At 41.5% G+C, this 26,143-nt stretch overlaps 1 protein-coding gene across 1 annotated transcript; it reads right to left on the reverse strand.

Moving 5' to 3' along the window:
* Positions 1–12,937: 12,937 nt before the first annotated feature.
* On the reverse strand, positions 12,938–26,082 carry LOC118161754 (epidermal retinol dehydrogenase 2-like). The gene is made up of 7 exons (XM_035317384.1): positions 26,028–26,082; positions 22,779–23,122; positions 17,875–18,006; positions 16,778–16,877; positions 15,587–15,731; positions 15,192–15,317; positions 12,938–14,651 (listed from the first exon to the last, which is right to left on the reverse strand). The coding sequence occupies exons 2-7, from the start codon at positions 23,097–23,099 to the stop codon at positions 14,558–14,560; spliced, it is 918 nt and encodes a 305-aa protein (XP_035173275.1). The 5' UTR covers positions 23,100–23,122; positions 26,028–26,082; the 3' UTR covers positions 12,938–14,557.
* Positions 26,083–26,143: the final 61 nt, after the last annotated feature.

A 26,143-nucleotide genomic window follows, 5' to 3' on the forward strand; every position in this document is an offset into this window, starting at 1 on the left:
AACCTAGAAGGAGCAAAGAGCTCCCAGTTTCACCAGCTGGGCATTTTAAATAGTCTTTGTGACAGTGTGCCAGTCTTTGTAGTCCTGGATGTGGTCACGTTGCAATTAAATGGTGGAAACCTACATACGTGAGGAGCAGAAAAGCACTGGAAAGGCTTAGTGGTAGGTCTTAACCTACCCACGTGTTAAAAGCAATTTTCAGGTTACTGCCCTTTAAATTTTAATGCTCAAAACCCCAAGAATCAATTATGCTAATAAATACTTTAACACCTCAGCTCTTTTAGGGTTGCTGAGGGACAAGAAGAGTTCACAACAGGCTTCGGTTTTCTGTGGTGTAGAGAAATTGCCAGCCAGGGGTTGGCAGAGATCACCACTATCTCTCTTGGCAGCCACAGAATATTGGGCTCCCAAAAAAGCCACCTGCAGACACCTGCAAAGAGCCAGACGGTCCTTGTGGTGGGGTAAAAAAACAATTCTCAGTTTGACTCAAATGGGTACAGATCTGCCTAGTTTTGTGCTGGTCCAGAAATGCAAGTTTCTGAGTGTGCTGGTGAGGTCTCAACAATTTGGCGTGTGAAACAGTGACCAGTTAATGATGTTGTCTCTGAAATCACAGAATCTGATGTTTTAAAATGTGAATGGCTTCACCTATGCTTTGGTTTGCAGTCTTTGATTAAGTAAAGAATTGCTGTTGACTTGTAGTGAATGACATTATGTGTGTGTTTTTCCTCTGATTTATCTCCAGGTCCATATTCACACTGCTAGGTTCTGTGCAAACCCATGAGAAATCGAATTCCCCATTCACTAGGGGATTAATACTTCTCCGGAGACGTTTCTGAGGCAGGAGGCTTGCAGATGTTCTTATATAAGCCTTTAAATGGACATTCAACATGTGGCACTGCAAGAACAGATTCAGCAAACTTTAGGTAAGCAAATTGGCTTAATTTAACGAGCCACTTTTCATCACGCTAGATGGGGCCAGATCAAGTGCTTTGCCAAGAAACTTACTTTTATTGGTGCAGCGCAATTCGGTACTTATTAAACTATCAGTTTTATGCAGTATTTTTGGTGGAGAAAGAGCGGAGCTGTTGCGGTGGGGAGATTTCCCACCGAGAGAGGGCGTGATGGGGATGGCGCGGCTGAGCAGGGCTTGTGGCGAGCTGGTGGGTCAGGTCTTCAAAGCAGAGGTTGTGACAGTGCTCCACAACCAGCCCGTGGAGCTCCAAAATCATCATCTGAAACTGAGCCCAAAGCAACGTGAGCTATTTCACGTGCCCGCCTCTCTGCTTTCTGTTTCAGCGCAGGTAAAATCTTAACCCGAAAACAGGCTGGAGCAGGAAATCATCACAAAACCGGAAAGCATCCTGGCACTTCTCACCCCACACATTCTGGGGGTTTCTAACAGGGCAAACCATCCACTGTGTTAAATTCACGTGCATAAACCCTTTTGTGGGTAGTGAATATTTTTGGCAAACTCTGAGTTGCTCTATTGCAATCTGTGTGGAATAGGGGTTTTTGACATCTCTGGCCAGAAGGTCAGTTCTCTGCATCCTGAAAGACTGAGAACCACAGAAGTTAGGCATTTCTTTTAATTAAAAGTGTGAGTACTCCAGCGAGAGATGCTTGCGCCATCAGAAAGGATTTTATTCTATTTTTTCCTCCTAGAAACTGCCTCCCTGTATCACTTTCTCTGCTGGGGGATGTGTGTGGGCTTCAGTCTGCTCTGTCTTCTCGGTGGGTCTTTGGAGGAGACCTTACTGACCCCCTGCTTTGGATTTAGTCTGAAACAGCCTGTCAGGCAGCTCGCAGATAATATTGACTCCCACAGTATTTAACCAAATGGCCTTAAAATGACTAAATAAAGTGTGTGTGTCCCTTCTGCACCTCAAGCCCCTGAAGAATAGCATAAAGATCAGGATTTTTTGAGAGAGAAGACGACTTTGTTAATATTTCCCTTGCTTATGTTACAGCAATTGATAAATTTGTCCTGCTGTCTCTGGGCATACAGCACTCCTGGAGCATAAAACAATTTATTACACTATTTCATACACTATTATGAAGACAGGTCCCTTACAATTGTTTTTCTTGGGTCAGATATCGATAGACCCCTTGTTTCACTGCCTGATTCCATTTCAATACATCGCTTGTGCCTTCATCACCCAGCATATGCTGACTGCTCTGTTTTCTTAGGTAGGGTAATAAGTCTTCCCTGACTCTGTGAAATAATCAGGCCAGCCATTATTAGATGTCACTTCTTCAGCCACTGGAGTAAAAAGCTTTGTTAGCAAAGTGAAATAGAAGTTAATTTTACTTTGAAATATTAGCATTTGGTTGCAAGGGCATCTGTTTGCCAAGTTATTTTATTTTTCTTCCTATACATGTTCCTTAGACTGTACTGTCGTTTCCTGGTTTCTGAAGTTGAAACAATATTGTTTTTATCAGTCACATGGTTTTTGTTAAAAGGGAACTTTGATTTAGTCCTCTTAAAATTAGAAGCATATTTGGATACTGTTTGATTATTTTTAATGTTAAGCAACCAAAAAAATAGAGAAATTTCTAAAAGCAATTTCTTAAAAGGTTCTGGACATTTCCAAATAAATATAGCAACATTAACTAGTTGTCTTTAAATTATCTCATTGTATTTTAATTTCTCTTCTATTTCTTTCACTGTATTACCCCCTAATATATCCCAATGAAGACATTTCAATCATCATGTCCATAAAGCACTCAATTTATTAAAGCACATCCATATTCATCCAATCTATCCTGAAGAACAGCCAGCAGCTTACTCCTGTGAAGGCTCTTTACTTTCACTGACGGATCAGAGGGAAGCTGTTTGTTAGCAGTCAGTAAGGGCTGAGCTGCAGTGCTGAGCCCTGCTGGGTGGTAGGAGAAGGAGCTTAATTTGTGTGAGGTGGACAAGAAACACTTAGACCATCAATACCAGTACCATGTAAGAAAACGTGCTGCTTGTGTCAGGGAGTTCAGAGGTTATTCTGCTTTGAAATGAACCTCAGAATGTCCCAAGACATGATGATAGCAGCCTTTTGAAATGTTGTCTCTGCTAAACAGAATGAAAGCTGTTTGAGAGCGATGCAAATCCATCAACCTGCTTATTAGCAGGTGTGTCATCTGCTCCTAACAAGTTACCTGGGTGTAGAGCAAACAGCATCCCTAACGATCAGCTTCACCTACGGACATTAAAAGAAAGCATCCAATTAACTCTCACCCAGCAGAGTTAAAGTACATTTTGATTCAGCAAAGATGCCAATAGGAAACCAAAGTAATGTCTTCTATTCCCAAGAAGCCAGACTGCGTAACTGGTACTCTCCTTCCTCAGGAACTCCAAAGACCTAATCCTCAGAGAAAAAATAAAAAAGGGAAAAAAAAGAAAAAGAACAAGAAAAAAAAAAGATGTCCGCCAAGATTTTATTAACTTAGAGGAGAAAAACAACTTCCAAATTCCTCAACACAGACCATGTTCTACCAGCTGTGCTGAAAAAATGATCCGGGGAATGCCAGTTAGTGGCACCACTGAAGAGGCCATCTCACCCTATTATGAAGACAGGTAATTTCCCAGGTAACTTATCCTAAGTAATTTTTTACTTCATTTTTCAAACTTCTAAGCTGTCTTCATACTCCATGTGCAGGTTTTCGAGTCTCTGTTGAGGCAATCACATTTTAGCTCTCAAAACCAGAGGCATATTTTCCCCTCTTCTTTGAGAACTGTTTAAACTATTTGGATGTTATTAAGCTAAGTATCATTTATAAGGCTAATTCAAGCAACAGGAGACAGAATGGAAAAATAGAATAGTTGAGAGTATTTGCAGACTTTAAGAAATATATCTTGCTTTAGTATTTAATAATAAAATTATGTTTTTATCTTTAAAAAATCCCCTGGAAGAGGATTTTTATTGCCAATATAAAAGATCTAGGCCTTAGGTACTTCATTGTCATGAATAACAATTAGAAGTTCACACACCCCTGTAGCATCAAAGCTCCCAGGTTAGCAAGTGAGATCTGGCACCTTGGTCATGGCTGATGCATGTGGGCAGGAGCACTGTAGTCTGTGCCCTGTTCTTTGTAGGCCTGTGGCATCCCCACTGATGCCAAGGACTCTTGTATTTCTAGACCCAAGCCCAAAGACTGAGTTTCAGACAAGGTTTTCAGAAAGGAAAGCTGTGATTTCAGGCAGTTTCTTTCCTCTAAGTGTTGGGCCCTCTGCCTATGTCTCAGGCTATGCTCATAGAATGGAAATGTTCGGACACTTGATGTGCCTCAGATCCTGATGTTTAACTGTTGATAGCACACTCCTGCTTTTACACCTTCATTGAGCTTCCTCAAGAACCTGCACCACATGCTAAATTCCCAGCTCCTCCTCCTGTCTGGGGAAGCAGGGGCAAAAAGGAAGAGGCGTATCTGGGAATATCTTGGCTCCACTCATGATCTCTTACAGAAACTGAGCTGATTTGGGAACCTGGAGCCTACTTCTCGTCCAATTTTCTTGTCCTGAGGGTAACCCAAACTTAGTCTTCCCTTTGAGAAGACAACTGTGTCCACTCCACTCACCCCAGCCCTTGATGGTAGAAATTCACTCCAGGCCACGCGGTCAGAGTGGAAGTGCAGCGGATGGTCCTTTGCCATGGAAATGACCGATCAAAGTGATCTTCAAAAACATATTTTGACTGCAAGCAAGTGTGCTGGAGTGTTACATCATCTGTGAATTTGGCTTTTCTGCACTGTGGGTTAATGAATAATCCACCGTGTACCTTTAGCTTGCAGAGTTTTGTGTTTAATTGTTGGTGCACCAGAAGGAAATGAACTTATTTTTATACTAATTAATACTGATTTTTGTTTAATGTGGCAGCTGAGATCAAGAAACAAACTGCTCTAAAGTGAGTTAAATTGGAGGGCTGAGTTATCTAACAGCTTCCTGTTGTCGAAATGTGGAGATCCTGCCTGCTTTCCCAACCCTTCTTCCCCTTGCCCAGGGACAGGCTCACCTTCAACCCTCTGCCAGTTCTCACACGTGGGGGATCCCTCACTGAGCTGATCAAATTTGCTAACCCAGCAGGTTAAAGGGAGAAGCTTCTGTGGGGTTAATGGCTGGCTTTATGTAATTTCACGCTTAAACAAAGTGATTGTGCAAGCACTGGGACACGTGAGCCGCAGGCATGACACGGCATCATCTGCTCACAGATGATCATTTGCGATTGCTTCCCCTCTCTTCAATTATTAACATTTGGGCCAAGAGACCTCCCGTTTAAGCCTGGGTTACCACAGACAAAATTGATGAGTCAAGACTCCACAACAGCTCATATCCTCTGTGGCTCACCACCGAGACCTCTAACACCAAAAGACTCCAGTTGCATGACACGAGGTTCACTTCCAATTTTCCCATCTAATTGTTTGACTTCTTACCAACAATAGTCTGGGAAAAAAAAAAAAAAAAGGGGGCAAGAAACCAATTTATGAGTATTTCTTCCTGTTTTCTGAAGCTGACTCCAGAACAACAGTTTGTGTAATGATGATGAACTGTTAAATATAATTAGGTCTTTTTCCCTATGGACTTTGTAATAAAAATTGTAAACAATATTTTGCAAATAAAGCTGCAGGCCTACAGGCTGTCACTCCCAGATGGCATGAATTAGCAGAGGAAGATTTGTTGTGCTTCCTTTCCCCGGCAATCCACCCCTCCCTTGGTTCTGGATGTGCTAGCCCTGGACAGGGATGACTCAGCTGCTGGTTAATCACCTGCTGAAGTGCTAAAAGTGATAGCTTGGCTCCGATATGAACAGCTCACCCACTGGAGAAGCACTGGGCCAGGATGTTTCACTGTCTTACAGCTGGCAACACGGAAAGTGACAAAGGATTTCCAACCAGAGAGACTGTCCCCCAAAAGAGATCAGGTCTAGAACCACATTCCAAAATCTTGCAATTTTAAATTATTGCTTTCTGGATTGGTGATGATAAAGAAAGACAGGGGAAAAACTACAAACCACATGGGAAACTTTACCAGCCCCTACATCCCCAAGGGGCTGTATGTGTCCAACAGCTGCTAGGGAGAAAAACAGAGAGCACCTATGGTTGGGTTGTGACAGGTCTCAGTGTCCAAAATATTGTTTACAAACAAACTGGGACAGTGTGAGAGATACAAAACAAGCCCAGTTTACCATAGTTAGTTTTAACTAATGCGATCCAAGGTCCTCATGGACTCTTTCTTTCGGTGTCAGTACCTTCTTCCCCTAAATATTAGAAGAAACATAGCGTGTGAGCCAGCTGCCTGCTCTCAGCACTACTAACACCAGCCACCCCTGCTGACAGGCAAGCAAATATTGTGAGAAGATCATCTCCAAGTCTCTGCTGTGAACCTTGGCAAGAGTCAGCATGCGCTTTGTTCTCCACCTGATGTGGTGTAGATTTGTACTGCTTAACCTAACCAGCAATAGTTCCTCAAGTGGCTGGAGTTTGAGGAAAATACAAGCACAGATAGAGTTACCTTAGCTGCCCACCATCTAAAGGACAGAACCTATTAAGTGCAAAGGAAAAGAAATCTAAGCTTTATTTACAATGGCAAATATTTTGCTGGATGTATTTTACTTTGGCTTCTGTTGTACGACTGAATATATTCGGGAGAATGGGCTCCATCCTCAAGAGAAGAGCATCTTCAGCTCTCCTCCCTCCTACAGGGGTGGTGGCAGCAGCATCACGGCCCCTCTTCAGCTGGTTGGCCAGATCACCCATTCCCAACAAATATTTCCCATCCTCTTTGTCAGGGTCCTCTGAGCCAAAATTCTCCTGCAAGCCCATGGTTGCACAACGCTGAGTAAATTTCAGTCCTGGAGGGCAGAGAAATCAGTGCCAAAAAATATTATTCAAAGTTATGGGTCTGTGTAACTTCTCATTGTAGCGTTGCCATCGTAGAAAAAGTTCACCACCTGGCAGGGTCAAGCTAAATGAACACGTGTAATTCCTGTTCTCTATTCTTGTTTTTGGAATAAGTCTGATTGTTATTAACATTTTTGTGTGGGAAGGTCCAAGGACATGGCAGAATCCCAAAGCCAGGTTTACTCACTTGCTGTCTCTCAGCAAGTTTTCAAATTAGTCGTGTGATAAGCATGTTGTTTGAGAAACAGATCTGAGATTTATTCAAAGACATTCTTTCACATATTTTTCCATGAACATCCCACATCTGTAATATTAATGTTATATTTAATTTATTCCTTATATTTGTCTGGGATAGTAAATGTTGGACTTGATACTATTTGGGGTTCTTACCTGCAGAGGTAATATTCCAAAACATCACCACGTACAAAATGTAGATATCCAAATAATCCGCAGAAAAACAAAAGCAAGGGCACGCATACATCTCTAAATAAGCGTCACGTAATACTGTATACTCCAGCCTCAGCGGAATGCCACTGCTGAGCTGTGTTCTTTGATGGATGACAGCACATGCAAACCTTATGAGCCAAACAAACATTATCAACATTGTACTGACTCTTTTTTTGGTCTTCCTCAATTCATTTTCAAACCATCAGTCACGAGTGCTGGAAGTCTTCATACTGGTGAAGCTATTTACAATTCTTTTAACTTCATCTTAAAATTAAGCAGAATGTATGTGTATGTAGGGTTACAGGTGGTTTTTTTTTCTGATTTATTTTTTAAGGGTGATCTTATTCCTTAAAGGATTATACTCCACTTGCAATCAATCTATTTTGCTAATCTTCTATAAAATATCCAATATAACAGCAATCAATTTATAGCAATTATTTTCTCTATGCAGACGAAATACAAAGGTTCTTAATATTTTCAGCCAAGTTTCCTTATATTCCAACTTGGGAGTGGCAATAGGATGAGAGCCAAGGAATTTCCAGAAATCTTGAAATGCTAGTAAGTCATTACTGACATGGTGCCATGAATATTTAGTTGAAAAAAGTTATATGTAGGCTAATGCTGACCCTGATTAGCACTTATTATAAATGCACCCCACCAAATGTCCAAGCTTGCTTTCACAATGGGGAAAGAAGAAAAGTAGCTACTTCCATAACTACGGAATAAACTTAGTGTTTCAGCATTTTCTGACCTCAATAGTCTCTGCAAGAAACCATTTTAGCTACTGTCTTTTCTAAATCTTCATCACCACATGTTATTAATGATTTAGGTTACATTTCTTTTATAATTTAATGATTTATTGGTCTGAAAATGTTACTTGAAAATAGTAGTAGGTGTATAAAATCTGGAGAATAGTCCTGTGGCAGAGGGTATCTTCCAAAGCAGATTTCAGGGAAGAAAGGGGTATGAAGCCATAATGAATGCAGAACTTCAGAAGCTCTAATGGCTCACCCTTAGGAGCGTAAGCACAGACAGCGTACATTTCTTCAGAGTGTTTTCCTGGATTTCAAAGTGGCTGACCTAGACTCTTCAAAATAATTAGAGAGAACTCATACTTGGTTTGTAAAGGCCTAATTTGTTGTTTTATTAAATTGCCTCCCAAATCCTCAGCCAAGGAATGATCTCTCTCCTAGCTTTTTCCTTAGATCCATGGGTATTTTTAGTGCTCCTTATCACTGTTAAGAGAACACTATGAAAAGGAAAGAAAATACATAAATCCATATAACTCAGGTGGATAACATGTATGGATATTCATGGTAAGGCTCTGTGATTTTGTCTTCTGGAATATGATAAAATGCAGTTAAACAAAAAGAACCTGTACAAGAAAACACAGGACAGGCCTCCACAGCAGAAATAACACAATGCTTTCTTTGGACGTGAAAATCCATTATTTCTGTGGCATTATTCTAAAAAAATAAAAATTAAAAAATAGCAAAAAAGGCTAGCCTTGTGGCTGAGTTAATATATGACTATGTGAATATGAAAGATATTCATATGTCAGTGCCTCCTTAACACAGGTTCTTAGCAGTCAGGGTGCTACCCCACAAAATGCCTGCTGTTTTTAATGAGCACAAAGGCTACTAATCCAAGAAGGAAAGCATTACATAGGTAAGTCTCCATGACCTCAGATGTAAAGCACTAGCCTGCTAGGGAATAGCAAATTGCAAAGACTAGTTTAAAAGACTTTGAATAAAGCCAAGCAATAGCTCCCCCAGATTCTCTTAAGCTAGTTGTTCAAGGCCTAGAGGAATCTCTGTTCTTCCGTGACTTGAAGATGATTGTGTTTTGGCCTCCAATTGCCTTTGACTACCCAATTATATCACTGTTTTGTCCACTGGTCTACAGAGACATCACTTGTGGAATTGGTAGCAGTTCTTGTAAGGGCATCACACAGCTTACAACATGGTCAGATCATTTTTGCCCACAGGCGACTGAAAACATTGTACTTTTAACAGCACAGGAAAAAAAAAGTCTTTAAAGGAGTAGAGTGATGTACCTATATTTTCTGAAAAGAGTTAAAATTCAGCCAAATAAATCGATACAGCAATGCTTCTAACACTCACTGGGTAACCTGAAAACCTAACCCACTTTAGATGGACAGAGTTATCATCACTTGCAAATTAAAAGCAAAGATATTTTTGTCTTATATTATCTGAATACTAAGGACCAATCTACAACCTTTAAAACATTAATAGCAATATTTTTGCAGATAAAATCTGCTGTATTGAACAGTATGATGGAAGGTTGTTCGCCATTTCATTGCATATATACGTATAAGTTGTAGAAACTAGCTTTGTAGGTGTCTTCCAAGTCCTTAGCTCGGAAGCAAGGTTGGACACAAATTTCAGCCTGTTACTGCAGGTGGTGATCACTTCTACAAGCAAGCTCTGCCTGCTTCAAGTATTCCCTTCATATTTCCACTTGCATTACCCTCTACAAGTATTACACTACACTGTAATACTTGTATCACATTCCCACTTGGTATTACAGAGCAGGGTACTCACGTGGTGACTGTTTCTCCTTGTCCACAGGCTCAGAGATGTAAGCCATACTGAAAAATATGGAAGCTCACCATTTTCAGTCAGCTATCTTAATTGTGCCCTCTTGCATTCAAACAAGTTTATGCTCTCAGTTGCTTGAGAAGCAATTTACATCGACATCTACATGTCAAAGACGCTTGAGGATGAATTAGCCCTAAAGCACATTATACAGTCTATTTTTTGTCACGAGTAGCAGTTGCTATTCTTGTCACTATAGAGTCACATGAGTTGTCTACAGCAGATGTTAACGTTAGCCCTAAATTCAGGTGAAAGAATATGTAGAGCAAATCCTTAACTATACAGTGTGATCTATACCAAAGAAATATAGCTTAGAAAAACGTCAGGCTCAGAAATGGTGTTACCTCAAGCTCATCACGTATTTTACTATTTTATGAGCATGCATATGTAAGATTAACTCGGCATTAATTTTCAGGGAGCTGTAACACAGGAGATTCAACTACATACCTTGTCATTTTACTCTCATCTGCTGTTGCAGACTGACTTGCTGCCAGAGCAGAGAAACTGTGTACTTCCTGAAGGAAAGACTTCAAACAAGCACCTCACCTGGCTCTTCTGCTGGGATTTGTTCCTTCTGCAATTTGCAAGTCTTCTGAGATTTGTTCCTTACACAACCTTTACCCACGTGATTTCTTGGAACTGACAGCTCTTGAACTGTTAAAGGCTTCCCAAAACACAGGTATGCTGTTTTGCAGTAACTGCAGCATGTCTGGAGCCAGATTTAAAATTCAGTTAACCATACATGGTGCATTGTATGAATTTGCCTCAAGGACAACCATTAACATATCAGAAACATGTAAGTAATTCAAAGTGGATTTTTTTAAGTTAATATAGAGAAGCCCACAATACCTGCTCCCCGTTTATTGATGATGCTCATTGAAGCTTTCATATAAAACAGATGCCTCAACTATCACATCTCTCCATTAGTCTCTCAGTAAGCTTCTTTTATACTGACATCCTTAACACAGCTGATGCAGAACGCCCCCCCCCCCGGCTGCACCATCACCAAGGTTTCATAGCCAATATCACGGCACAGAGGCTTACAATGCCAACAGACAAAACTTACTCTGCACAAAATCTTCATTGTTGCTGCTGCCTGCAACTGCTGACAGTGCCATTGCCGCTGCTCCTCTCCTGCCTTGCAGTCCACATAGCTGTCTTCAGACAATCAACTGCCAAAAGTTACCAGAAGAGAGGTATCTGCTCAGTTCCTTCCTAAAATGAGATCAGACCATGACGAAGACCAGCTACCAAACAGATCTGTGCAGCTCTGAGTATGATTACCAAGTTCATTAAACTATATACCCTGCATCTCAGCTGCTAGCTTTTTGCTTTCCTCCTCAGTCTTATTCAGAGGATCAAGTCAGTGCCAAGAAAAATCATATTCTCTATGCTTTGAAGCATTAGGGAATAGTAAGATGTTTGCTACCACAAGAATATGAACTCATGTGGAAAAGAAACACAGCAGGCAACAAAACACCATGTCCTGAATTGTCTTTGAATCACTGTATCAATGCTGTCAAGCCAACCTTGCCGTCCCAGTCAACTTTGGGACCCGGTTATTTTGTTAGAGACTATTCAGTGTTCTAAGCAATGGTCATGAAACCAGTAAATCTGGTAGGAGCTGCCTGATGTGAAAGCAACTCTGCTGTTGTCAGCCATCGCCCTGTCATAACTGAGATACTCTTTTGTGTTCTACCTTCTTGTCTAGGTCTCACGGAGATCCTTCTTTGAGAAGTTTTCTTGCTAGGTGCAGGAGGAAAGAGTACTTCTGGGCATCAGGAAATAATCAGAACCACTGTCATGCTGGAAGTCAGCCATCTGTGACCCTGAGAAGTTCATATGGTAGCAGATGATCTCCACACTTGCCTCATATCTCCTCCTGAACCCATGGGAGGAACCTGTGTTTCTTAACTTCCAGGGCACATCTCTACACATCTGTCATTCAGTGTCAGTTGATGTGCTCAGTATTTACAGGAGATCAAACCACCAGCAGGATACAGTATTACCTTCCAGTCACAAAGTAATCAACACACATGCTAGTACTCATAATCCAAGAGAGATAAAGCTCCTGCTATATTTTGCAATATAGCTCTGTTTACTTCTTGCTACTATTCAAGCCTGTATCTGGATTGTCTCTTTCCAGAAAGAGAGCACACACGCAAGCTGTATCCACCTGGATCACTATCACACAACATTCATCTCTTCCAGTTGCACAGTAGATAACAGGGCCATTATGTTCTACTCCAGGACAAGCAGGGACAAGATCTTTCTTTTATGTCATCAAGCAGATTGAACTGATGAATCAGATTGCCCTTCTCTAAAATGCAGACCTGGACTATGGCATGGCTTGGGAAGCAATTCACACCTACATCTACAGATCAGAGACACTGATCCTCAGTCTATTTTTTCTCAGGAACAATACTGCCTGAAGAAGTTGCTTGTTAAGGAGATCAAGAGGAAAAAACAAATACTTTTTTTTTTGCTAGACACATAAATCTTAATGGCTATCATGCAGCTGAAATAGGTTCAGTTTCTGGACATTAAACTTGCTCCATTTGACCAATAAAGTTTTACCACTGCCTCATTCTAGATGGGTCTTCCCCTGCAGAACTTTTAAATACCTATATCAGACTCTTCTTAGTGGTATCCAGTCAAAGGACAAGATGCAATGGGCACAAACTGGAAAAAAAACACATTCCATATAAGCATAACTTAATTAAAAAAAAAATGAGTCAAACACTAGAACAGGTTGCCTGGAGAGGTTGTAGAACCTCCAGCCTTGGATATACTCAAAACCTGGCAGTACTGAGCAACCTGCTCGAGCCAGCCTTGCTGAGTCAAGGTCCCTTCCAAGCCCAATGATTCTCTGAAGCAGTAAGAGCTCTATGGAGATACACTTCTCATGCACATTACTAGGAAAGATCCTCCATATTTTTAGGAGGTGATGAGCCTGTAAGATACACACACACACACACCAGTTATATTAGTGGTTGACTTTATTACCAGCAAACAGTGTATGGACATACATATGGGCACAATATAAGACATATCTGTTTATTAGTAACTTTAATTTCCTGCAGTGTACTGCAAAATGAGCAGAATTTCAGAGACAGGAAAGACACAGATCTGAAAGGACAGTTAAGACAAATCTTTTCTTCATCAGTCTGAATTCTACCTCACAATCTGTCATAACCGTAAGGCTATTTTTAACATGCTTGTTTGACCCCTTCTTTCTTGCTCATCATTAGCAAAGTAGTTCTATGTGAACATTTCTCAAATCAGTAAACCACTAAGTGTATAGACAAGGGAAATGAAAGTAGCTTCTAGGCCATCATGGGACTTTTTTTTTTTAATAACAATCACCCTTAGTTTGCAGGTGTTGCCAATTGCCAATGGACTACTGTGACATGAGATGGGTTTAACCAGCATATGCAGAAATGGCATACATTTAAGGTATAATCTTTTTTCTTGTTTGGGATTTACCTGAAGTCATTGTGGTGTTCTCAGTTTTCTGATCGTCACTGTCAGAAAGTGCAAGGCTTCCTCAACCTACCAGAGGACAGTCCAAAGAGAAAGGGAAAGTAAAAGAAGTCACTGTAGGCACAAGGCAACCTACTGCCCAATCCAGAGGAATAAAACATGCTGTTACTCAAGCTGGAGCTGTAGAGATCACATTGACTCCAGTTCTATCAGCATCATTCCCTTCTGAAATAATCCCAGCAGAAGCCCTGATTATACCATGCAATAGCTTTGGTTTTAGTAGCTTGATGTCCTTCTTGGCCAGATGTTTGATAGCCCACCTGGACTGTGGGCTATCTTATAACTACAAGTGTATTCCACTTAGGAGGCAAAAAATGGAAGTTGTTTCTAAAATATTGCACTTAAAAGGTATGCAGAATTCTACTATGAAGTTGCAGGCATAGTATTAGCTTTTAAAATAAATTAGACAAGAAGTCAATTAGCAGCATAAATGTCATTTACATTCATTCCTTCCCCTCCCCCCAAGACATGCATAGTCATCTGTGAACCCTGAGATCACCAACCTCCCCCCCCCCCCCAAACTAATACATTACATTTGTTCTGCACCAACAGAGCACATGTTTTAATTGCATAAAACTTCCATTTGCAAAAACTTGAATCTGTTGGTTCAGGAAACTCTTGAGTTCCTCAGTTTACCAAGGAATGGTAATGGCACTGGCAGTACAGCCCCTCCTTGTGGTCCAGTGAATGACAGTGAGAGGTCAGGTCCATTAGAGACTTTCCTGGCTCCCAGCCAATCACAAGCAGTTTCTTGGTCCCATCTCCCCAAAAAACTGCCAATTATTAGTTTGAAGAGAATGGTATTTAAGGCATTATAACAGACATCACCAAGGGAGCCCATTTCAGTTAATCTATTTCCATAATGAGACAAAAAGAAAACAGTTCATTGGATAAAAAGTTCAGATGAAAATGGTTAAAAGCTAATTAAAAAGCAATTTTCTTAAAAATTGTTACTAACTGGAAGTGAGGCACCTTAAGTTCACAGCTGCTACAGAAGCAGACCTTTCCTACCACCACCTTTAACAAGCTCTGCTTTTGCATTGCTGAATTTTGAGATATTTTCAGTCCTTCTTCCCTCGACCTTTGAAGTTATCCATTAATTTGTAGGCCCCAGCAAATTCCGCAAGGATAACTGAGATTTTCACTGGCAGGATGCTGTAAGGCAGAGGAGGAGAAGAGGAGACAAAACCAAAACAGTTCAGAGGAGTTGTGCAGTTTTATCACAGAAATCATTTCATTTCACCTGGCTAATACTAGCCAAGAAAGCTATTATAGTCTCCAGAATACAATAAATACCATTGGTCCTCTCAAAATACTGATTAGTCCTCTCAAAATACTGATCACACATTTGGCTGCCTTCACTGTTACCACAGATCAATTTCCTGGCTCTTGCAAGACAGGCTGGAAGTGCTCTATTGCTGGGGCAAGAAATGCCAGAAGGGCACTTCCTGAGGGGCAGGCCCAGCCTCTACAGCCTGCAGTGACACCACACCCCAGTGGAGTTAGACATTTGACATTTTTCTGTGGTCCAAGGGTAGAACAAATCCCTAGAAACTAAATTTAAAAAAATCCAGAAGTGTGGAGAACTTAATGAGAATTCATATCTGCAAGTAGAAGCCTAGTTTGCATTTTTAGTCAGAAGTTTTCATTCTGGCCAGAAAAAGGGAGAGGAAAATAAGGAAGGGTATGACTTACTTTTTCAAAGCAAAGAAAACATACAGACTGCGTGGTAGGAACAAGATTTCTTGGTCTTGTCGAATAGCAGTCATTATCTTTTCAGCCACATACTCTGGCTCTAAAACAGGAAGCAGACGTGACCACCTGAAAGAGAAGGTGTTTTCTTATAACAAGTTTCTTTGGATTCACAAAGACGACAATAACATTTCATAATGTTAGCTAAAACGAATAGTAAAGTACCAAGGGCTTTGTCACTTAGGTTGCCCAGTCACTGAACAGCATTTTAGCCATGTGAGGCCCTAAAGATAATAAAAGCAGAGCAAAGTCTAGCTTGTAAGAACCATAAAGGAAACATGAGCACACAGCATGCATAATGTGGAAGTTGCATAAAGACATCACAACAGCTTACTCACTTGGTCTCAGCGCCATCAAACATTCCTGTGCTTATGAAATAAGGACACACAGTCGTAGTTTTAATACCAGTCTTTCCCAGACTTCTCATCTCTACATCAACAGACTCTGCAAAACCAACTGCTGCAAATTTACTTGCACAGTAATCTGTAAAATAAAACAGTAATTGCAATTAAACATTTTAACTTCTTAATTAAACCTTACTAAACAGGTTCAGTGAGTCCTACTGCTGAACGTGGTCACAGGAACAGTAACAGTATTTGACAGAATGAGGACAAAACTGTCCAGCATTTATGGTGTGCAACACCAGCACTACATTATAGAAGTTATATACACATTACCTGCAGAAAATTACTGTCTGATAATACCTTGCAATGGAGTAGGAAGCATTTCCATAGGTTACTAATAAAACTTGTGTTTGATGTGATTCACTCTTACTTTCCTTCTCCTAAGTTAACTGTTGTAGATTGGCAGACAGTTTCCCATCACCTTTCTATCACCTTCCTGCTTGCTAATAAACAACAGCAGATTAAGTTATCTTTTTGTACCAGGCCTTATCATTGAATCCATGAACTAGCTTTTTAAGCAAACTCAGGCTTTCAAAACTCTCTAATGTGGTTTCAGCTTGCATCTCAATTTGTCTTCATTATCACTGCCTTGAAGCTAGATTTCTTTTACTGCTATGCCACTTATTTCATCTTCCTCCCCACTTTGCAGACACTTTCCAGGAATTCCTTCTGAATTTGCCCTGATCTCAACACTTTCACTGCACAGGTTCTCTTGAATGAATGGCAGAGAGAATGCAAAATGAGATATCACATCTACCACTGTACCACATCTGGATTTAGTAGGTTTGAGATAGGTCCTATACAGGACCCTGCTTAGCTTGAGAACACATCTGCAAAAAAGTGACCTCCTCCCTACAAAATACCTGCAGGTTAGCTTTGGAAACGGAGAACCACAGTGTTTGTTGTTAAAGTTCTATATGAAGCTTCTAGATCCTCTTAGTGCCTTGACAACGTTCACAGCACTGCTGAGCATCTTGAAAACTTTCTGAAGGAATGCTCTATTTAAGGTCAGCTGATTTGCAAGTACCGCTATTTGCTTTATCTATACATGAAGACTCAGGAATTCAGAATTAGGACTTTAAACCACACTAACTGTCTAAACAAACATTAGCTTCAATACACTACCTGCAAGACGATTGACTCCAATCAGTCCTGCTGAGCTCGCGATGCTAACCAAGTGTCCATGGTTAGAGGCTATCATTGCGGGCAGGAAGGCTTTGCAAGTCTGTAATGTAAGTCAGAGTTCCAATGAAACATTTTAGCAAGTAAGCTACCTGCTAGAATATTTTGAGGATTTTATTTATAGGGAAATTCTGCCTGTACTTTAAGTAAGGTATCTCCTACCTGCCCTCCATTATATAAGTGGGGAAAAAAAAAACAGGAATTTTTTGTTTGTACTCTAACCTTAGCTGGGACCTTGCAGGTCCTACCAGCACTGTTTTCTCCTCAACAGCAAAGACAGATGGTGACTTGCTGACATGTAAAAACACAGCTTCAGCTAGCTGTTAATTTTTTTTTTTTTACTGCATAACTCAGCACTGCATTGTTTCAAATGGACATTAAGCCTTCGCTACAGATTTTGTAAACCAGCAAAAGTTTAAATTTCATGTCTTCCTTCAATTACATTTACTTAATCTTTGTGATTAAGTTTATTTATGAAGAAACTGAAGCATGTTTTAATATCCTGTTTGCAATTCTTTAATGGTAAAAACACTATATAGTGATCATTCTTCCCTGAAAGGAAGAAAATTAAGTTATTCATTTTGGACAAAAGCCCCACTTACGAGCATCTTCTGAACATGTGGTATTTCTTACTAAAACTATCATAACCACAAAGTAACTAGAACAATAACAGAATTGAACACTTCTGTTACTAGAGCAGCAACCTCTAGGCAGGGCCTGCTTCACATCAATGAGTATTGAGGGATATAGCATCTGACTAGCCTCAGAATTTAGCAGATGGCAACCTTCAGTTCATAAGAGCATTTGTAAATGCTAAGCAGTTTTGCTTCCACCTCCCTACCCAGAAGTTCCCAAAGGATTTATTCTCTTTTTAAAAAAAATCTCACAGACTGCAAGGTATAGAAAATAATTTCTTGCATTATTTTTTTTACTGAATTGATGGGATCTGTCTTCGCATGTTTTACTCAATTCCAAAAGGCAAAATGAGAACTGTAAACATGTTAAGATATCTTAATATGTATTTAAAAGGAGAGCATTACCCAAAAGTGTGCCATTATGTTCACTTGCATAGTTTTTTCCACAAGCGAATCTGGAGACTCGATAAACCTCTTCCCAGTTACAATACCAGCATTGTTGACTAGGATGCTAACATCGCCAACTTCTTTTTTAACCTAAAACAAAAGCCTTAAGATTATTATGCAACAAATAAAGCATAAAAAATATTTAATATATAAAAATAAGGAATAGAAGTGTTGTACATCTCAACCAAGGTGAACATATTACACTTACTACAGATCCAAATGCCTTGTGTTCTCGCATGTTCTACCCTGTTTGGAGCTGATCTCACCACTGGACTTTCCTTGGAGCCCAGCAGTCCCACAGCTCTAAGCATGCCTCTGCCTTCAGTACCTACAGTTCTTGCTATGACTGTTCCAGCAAGCCCCTACTGCAGAGACCTTTACTAATACAAGTATTTTGCTGCATTAATCCAGTCTTAAAACCAATGGATGATTCTGTATTCAGGGCCATTTCCATGCCATGCTGTGAGGCACAGTACATAAATTCTCACACTAGGTGAGCTAGCAACTACTTAATAGCACCTTTGTATTTTGGATATTTCAAGATTCCCAAGGTTCCACTTCTTCTGACTGCAATTGTTAGACACTAGCAAGCATTACATAGCAGCTTCTCCACTAGTGGTAGCTTCACATGTATGCCACAAGAGTTATCCTATGAAACCAGACCTCCCAGCACCATTCTGGAGGGGCAGAGGGAGTTCTCTACCTCCCTACATTAGGGTTAGAATAGCAGTCACTTTTGATCATAAATATTCCACATATGTATAAGCAGTGAGAAAAACAGCTTAGAAAATTAATTTCTACCTTACAACCATCTCCTTTATTCAAATATCTTGATTACTTCAAGCAACTTTATGGGTCAGGAATTTAAAACATTGTTCTTGTTTTTTCTTTTTATAAAAAAGTTTATTTTCCATGAAAGCAGCCTGAAAGAACACCATAGTTGCAATGATATTAGCTCTCAGGATAACACAAGAAGGGAGACAGTCCTTGGAAGGACATGAGTTTACTACAGAAATTCAACAAAAGCTTTAGGGATCTTTTATTTTATCTTCCTTATAAAAGAAAGCTTTTATTCAGGCATCTGCAGTTTAGGTGATGGAGTGAAAAAACACATGCATTCACAGAATGCAAAAGCCTTAGGAGCCTTCCAGGGCAGGGCATGGTGCAGAGGCTTTGTTTCTAATGTATCTGCTTTGATTCTTACACTGAGCCAGAATCCTTTTGAAATGGTTCCAGAAAATAAGTTGGCTAAACAGTAACCTCTGTGCGTGTTCAGTAAGAGGAAGCACAGTTCTCGTTTTAGCTCCAGAATGAGAGCTTCCAAGAATAGACTCACCTGACAGGACAACTATAGGCAGCTGATAAAATCAAGGTATTGTACTGATTTTCACAAAAGGAGAATTGAAGTATTTAATGCAGTATTTCAGTACAGTTCATTAATCCAAGCTATCCAGGAAATAGGAAGTGAGTTCACTACTTTGGTTGAATTTACAACTTCAAGTGCTAAAACAGGTGCTGATGAGTAGCTTTGGGAAACTATGTTCTTATGCCCTCTAGCCACCCAGTTCCAGATCACAGGAAATTCATTTCTTAATGGTATCTCATATCGTAAATACAGTGACTGAGCAGACCAGAGAGTAGGGTAGCCTGTATAACAGTAAAGAATTGAGTTCACCATTTATTCTCTTAAATTTTCCTGTCTTCCTTAAACTTGTTCCAACTTCTCCATGTTTGTTAAACCAGTAAGTGTTATAAAAAAAAGTAAGTAGCCTTGGTAGGATTACACAGAACAGCTTAGATATAGCTCCCTAAGCCAGAGCCCCTCTCCACCTTGGTCATTCCCACTCAGAGTGCTGTCATATAACAATTAAAATATTTCTGAAGGGGTGCCACACGATCTTTGCAGTCAGCCTTAGACAAGTTGATCCAGTCACCAATGTATGCACTCCTCATTACAAGTAAAAAATGAGTCTGAGTTCAGAGACAGACAGTAGTCATTAGTAAATGATGCTGCGGTACTGCCTCAGGTCAGAGGATCTTACCAAACCTGGAAGCATGGACCCATACCCTAGGGTCTACCCTTTAGGGAAAATAAATAGCTGAATAGACAGTCATGCTGTTTTTGTGCACAGGCACAGACAGAGGTGATGGATGTGGTGCATACAGTTTACAACTTGGCACTTGAGGCATTCAGGTTAGAGGGAGATGAAAACATTGTCAGGAGGCAGCAAGTAAGAACAGCCTTGATCACCCAATTCTAGCTAGGGGGCAAAGCCTGTTCAGCTTCTTCCTTTACTCATGTTTAGAGATCGCGGTCTCTACCAAGCTTTCCAAAAATCTATTCACACTCTGGAGAGAACTCAAAGCAGACCCGAGTGCCTTCATGCAACCAGACAAACGCTTCCAGCTTCACAACACCTTTGGTCATGCAGCTTCCCTGATAACCAGATGTGGCAGCTCCTTGCTCAAACTGGCTGTTTTAATCCCCTTCCCCTCTCAGCTATCCCCATGCACAACAGGGAGCCAAGGCACTCACACCAGGCTTCCTCATTCTGCTTTCAGGCTGGAACAGAAGACCTTCACTGACTGTTTTAGTGGGGCAGGGAACATCAGCCTTCCAGAACTGTAAAACTCTCCATTATGCAGAGCAGGAAAGTATGTTCTGGGTGTTTGTTTTAAGCCTAGGTAAGCTAAGCATTATGCAAACAGCTGAGCTGGTTAAGCATCTTTTCCAAGCATAAGCGCTATTTCCTGTTTGTTTCTGCATTTACATTTACTCTTTATGTGTGGAAATTTGGTAGTGACTAATTCCCCTGAATCACATACAGCATCCCAAAGTATCTGCTTTCTATGAAGGGAGGCTCCCCTTCAGCCCCCTAGCTGCCTCCAAGTTTGCACATGAGCAAACCAATAACATAAGAGACCCTGGAAATGAATGTGACCCCAGATGCAATTTTGCAATATGATACCAAAAAGGCTTCTGCCTCCTCATAAACTCAAAGCCCCCTATGCTTAAAGGCTAGCTAAACTCTAGGGAAGGAGGAGTAAATCAGGGAAGGCCACGTTCCTTTTAGGGCTGATAGTTCTTCTGCAAAAGGGACATCATGAATACATCTTAAGGCATAGCTCCTGATAGCCAAAAGCTGCCCTTCATGCTGTTGGTACAGGACAGCAGCAAGGACACCCCCATACCCAGCATTTTTGGTTTTCCTACTGAAGTGACTGGTCTTTTTGGTCTCTGCGTGACTGATGAAGTACCCAAAGCAGGTAGTTCAGGATCATTTACATTTCATTTTGGCTTCAAAATAACTGAAGCTGTGCCATGCAAAGCAATAACCCATCATATCTGTGTGAATTTAATTCACTATGGTCTTACACAGCTCCAAGTCATTGTGTATAGCTGAATCACAGGAGAAGCAGCCCTGGAGCAGTCCTGCCTCATTTTGCAAAGAGGGAGGCAGCACTCTGAGCCAAGACCTACTACACAGCAGTAAATAAGCAGTATTAATCAGTGTTTGATGCTGCTATGGTCTTATTGTTGCTAATAAGACAAGAAAGCTTTCAGTGTGGTTCTGTAACAGCTGTTGGCAAAACATGATGCATCTGAAATAACAGTAGTAGTGTATTTTCTTCTCTGTGGATCAGCTGTTAGTGAACTGCTGACATATTGTAAAGAGAAGAATCATACACTGACCACTTACAGACCCTTTAATCACCTCCTCACTCCTGTCTCCCTCTGTTTTTATCATCCTTAACCCATGCCACATGCACAGCCAAATCCCCTATACTTGGCCAGAAAGGTTCTGCTGCTGCTCATCTCCAAAAGATGGAAGTGTCAGATCAGGTCTCTTCTTCATTCCAGTACTCTGCAAACTACAATACTCCTTCCTCCTCCCCCAGCTCAGCCAGAAACAGTTACAGGCATGTGGTGAAACGTGCAACCACTCTGCAGGGATGGAAGATGTGCACCTCAGCCAGCAGAACAAGCCTGCAAGGGCAACTGTGGGCAATTGGCATTGCCACAATCTAAGAACAATGGTATGAGCCTCTAATAAGCTGCAAGTCAATTTACAAGCTTTATGTTCTACGGTCATTTCCAGATATAAGAAAAACAGAAGGCTAGAGCTTCTTAAGCAGTAGTTTAGGGGACAAAATAGGAACGTTATTTCAGCCAACAGATGTTCCTGAGGACAGCTGAACTTTTTTTTTTGTTAAATAATTCATCCTCAGGCAAACACTCACTGTGGAAATTTTCTAGTCCAACAGTTAAGTTTAGCAACATCTTAAGCAAATGAGAACAGGTTGTTATAATGGAAACTGTTAAGCAATTTTAGCTTTTGGCATTTCTGCTAGTCCTGCCCAAGATATCTAACCACATGCTATATTTACAAAGCTCTTTAGAAAGGAAAATAATATTGAAGCCTTCAAGATATATTTATTAAATCTGTTCAAGTGCATTTGCAAAAATCTACTCACAGCCAGGAAGTTTGTCTGAATTTGCTTAAGTCGTTAATCCCTCATACAAGGTGCGGTCTTGAGGGTTAACTTTTTGGAAGAGATTTCCAGAACATAAAATACTGCTTTAGCTTCAATAAGCTGACTTTCTGTCTTTGCCAGTAACTGCTTGCTAAGTATCTGCATGAAAGTGAAGCCACCCAGCTGAAGTTAGTTATTGAAAGAACCAGATTTTTTTATTTTTAATGGAAAAAAGGTATACAACTCTAAAAAAACCTGTTTTCTTAGAATACATAGCACATGCAATAAATCAAATGAATTCACTTTAATCTCTTGCTTTGAAATGGCTAAAACTTCTATCACAAACACCTTGGAATAATGTCAAAGCCACAAATGAGATACTTTACCTGATCTGCAACTCGGTAGACTTCCTGCCTTTTGCTGCAGTCACAGATGTAAGCATGTACTTTCACTGCTCCATTTTCTCCAGCCAGTCTGCTCGTCTCATGGAGCCCCTCTTGATTAATGTCCCAAAGAACCAGCGTGGCTCCAAGTTTGGCAAATTTTACGGATAAGAGTCTTCCAATTCCACTTCCTGCTCCTGTTATTAATACTATTTCACCACTAACACTCTTCTTACGTTTTGGCACAAACAAGAACACCAGTGACTCCAACATATAGTAAGTCGTAAGTCCAAGGACTTTGAGCATCTCCAGGAATAAATTCATCTTGAGGCTATTTCTTCAGATATCTGCTAAAAGACATGGTTTAGTAGATAAATCAGACATAAAGAGAGCATGTAAACATTAATATTGCAGAACTGAAAAGCATTTTCCAATCCATTCTTTTTTGAAACAGCACTCAGAAGCAGGCTAGTAAGTACATAGGCTTACAGCTGCATGTCTGACCCATTTATCCTGTTCTCATTTTATTTCCAGAACATTTGTACTCCGCTAGAACGCAAGACAAAATTGATTTACCCTTTGGAAGGGACAGGGAATACCTGACTTAGAAATAACCCATCCCTCACAACACGAGTTCCAGCTCTGTTCCCAAAGACTATAGACATCTTTATAAAATAGCAACAGTTGCCCCTTGAGCATCTGAAGCAGAAATGCATGGTGATTACAAATCAAATCTTGTAGCTTGATCAAATTGCTTGAGTGCTGAAAGCCTGCTATTTCAGGTCAGGATTCTTTTTTTTTTTTAGGGACCATGGCTTTTTGGTACCCCTTCTTGTCAAGCAGCCGTGCAGATGGAGGTACAGTCTCAACTGTGTTGAGGAACTGCCAGCATAGGAAGCTTCAGAATACAGAAAATTTGTAAGTCTTCTTGCCAGTACTATTATTTAATAGTACTATAATTACCAGTACTATCATTATGGTTCAAGTGCAAGAAGCTGGCTCTCCTCAGAGTTTTACTTAGGAATGCACTCTACATCTGTTGACTATCTTCCCCTCACATGAAGCAAGATGTCACGGGCTTGAATCACATTATCTCAGGTATGTGTTTACCTGCACACACTCCATACTCATCACAGCAACTCTCACAATGAGCAGGCATTTAAGTCCCTGTAATAACACTAACCATTCCCAGCATAGAAATGCTATGCAAGAAAAACACCCTTGGTCTAGGCAGGTTTTTATCTCTAGTTAGAGCACAAAGGATTAATATCTTCCTTCTGAGCCAAAGGTAGAGCATGCTGGTGCTTATACTTCAACCTTTAGCACTACATACCAGTGTTAACTAAGATGTGAACAAATCAGGTATCTATGTACATAGCTTGTCATGTTTGACAATTGCCAAAAGACAAGGTACTTAAGTCTCGGCTACATTTAATGAACTTTGCTCAGAGTATCATTTGGATGTACATGTTGTCATAAGTCTCAATTTTTGGTGCATGGGAAACGGCTCCGTTCCTGCAAAGGGACAGACAACTCCAAGGACAGAGCAAGTTAGTTTAGAAAACTTTATAGCACAAGCATTAGGACATCTTAAACTATTTCAGTAACAGAAGAAAAAATGCCAGAACCATAGTGGGTAGGGAAATTAGTTCCTCTTTCTGCAGATTAGTTACAGGGTAGGTGTTTCCTATTCCCTTTAAAAGGGTACAGGGCACTTGCAGGAGTTCTAGCACAGGGAAAAAAAGGCAGTAAAACTGATTCTGGTATTTCTTAACACACACTAATATTTTTCTAGAGACAATAGTGACATTTCCAGAAGTAGACTCTCACAACTGTAGAACTACAACAGATAAATGCAAAGCTAGGGTTATATGGAAGAAGTGTTATTAACCTTCATATGCATAAAAAATAAAAAAACATCAAGTTTCTAGAAACCTGAGTTCTTTGCTGAGCCTAAAACAGAAGCAGTAAGTCTTCACAGTAGAGACAGTTGCTGAATTTAACTTCACTGCACTAACTTAAAGCAATGAACATAACATGCTGCATTTGCATGAAAGGAGATTGGCATCTCTGGAACAGATATCAGTGTTACAGGGACCACGATACAGTCCTTAATCCCTACGGAAGCAGCTGCCTTCAGAGCAAAATATACAGTTTGATCTCAAACCAGTTTGCAACATGTATAAGAAGTTTATTACAATAATCAGGTATTAGGCCTGCCTGGGGCAGAGGCACACCAGAGCTCAGGGAAGTGCTTCCTTTCTCAGACCAGTGGACCTGTTTAAGCATACAGGCTGTTACACTGCCCACTCCAGACCCCTCAGGAGATGCTAAATTCCCACAGAAGTGCCTCCCCTAGCCAAGCTCTGGCTGGACCGGGAGCGCCCTGTTCTTGCTGGCTCACTGCAGGGTGCTGCCCATTTCCCCAGTACCTAACTGGGAGTCCCCGGGGGCACAGCCAGCCTCACCAGCACGCTTGGCTGATGGGGGCTCCCCAGCTGAGGTGAACAGGGAGCGGCTCACAGGTGAGTGAGCCAAGGGTACCTTTGGCACACATGCGAAGTTTGACTTACAGTTCTTTGGCACATCATCAAACCCCTGGATCCATGCCGCAGCCCTTCTGACACCACGCATTGCCTTTAGCATGTCACTGAGATAAGCACAGAGGGCTTTTGCATTGTGGCAGAGACCAAAGGTCCCCCAGCAGCAGCTTATCAGTGTGGTTTCTTTCCAGGTGAGCACAGTTTCACCAGCACAGGCTTGGTGCTGATGCTCCCCGCTGAGCAGCTCCCACAGACCACCAGGACTGACCCAAGGCCCCTGTACGAGGCCACAACACCCCTCTGCTAGGGCAAGGGCTCAAAAGCCAAGCCTTTAACCCCACGGACAGCGGGTGGCAAGCACAAATCCACCCCCTGCCCCCAGAGGGCTGCAGCCCCCTGCACGCAGCAGCCCTATAAACCAAGGCAGGCCGAAGACCCTTAGCACATCGCCACACAGACACCACACCGTCCTGCAGACACCATACCTCCCTACAGACACTATCCGTCCTACAGACACCATCCCACCCCACAGACACCACACCGACCCGACCCACCCCGGCGCCCCCTCCCCGTGTGGCAGCGCACCCCCAGCCCCGGGGGCAGCGCATGGCACAGCCCCCCCGTGCTGGTGCTGGTCCCGGTGCCCCCGTCCCGCAGCACCCCGGTACCTGGCCGGCCGGGCTGGCAGGGGAGGAAGGCCGGGACCCGCCGGGGAGCAGAAGGGAGCAGAACGGGGCGGCCCCGCCTTTATGCCGCCCGCCCGCCCCGGCGCGGGGCTCACCGGATGCCCGGGGGCGGAGCGGGGCGGGCCCCGGCCTTCCCCGG

The sequence above is a fragment of the Oxyura jamaicensis genome, chromosome 2 (assembly GCF_011077185.1).
Source record: "Oxyura jamaicensis isolate SHBP4307 breed ruddy duck chromosome 2, BPBGC_Ojam_1.0, whole genome shotgun sequence".
Classification (NCBI taxonomy): domain Eukaryota; kingdom Metazoa; phylum Chordata; class Aves; order Anseriformes; family Anatidae; genus Oxyura; species Oxyura jamaicensis.

Coding starts and splice junctions, on each gene's coding strand:
- LOC118161754 (XM_035317384.1), bottom strand. CDS start 23,099: ATGAATTTATTCCTGGAGATGCTCAAAGTCCTTGGACTTACGACTTAC. Junction 15,732..16,777: donor TGGAGTCAATCGTCTTGCAG/GTAGTGTATTGA, acceptor TTTATTTTACAG/ATTACTGTGCAAGTAAATTT. Junction 14,652..15,191: donor GTTTTCTTTGCTTTGAAAAA/GTAAGTCATACC, acceptor TCTGCCTTACAG/CATCCTGCCAGTGAAAATCT.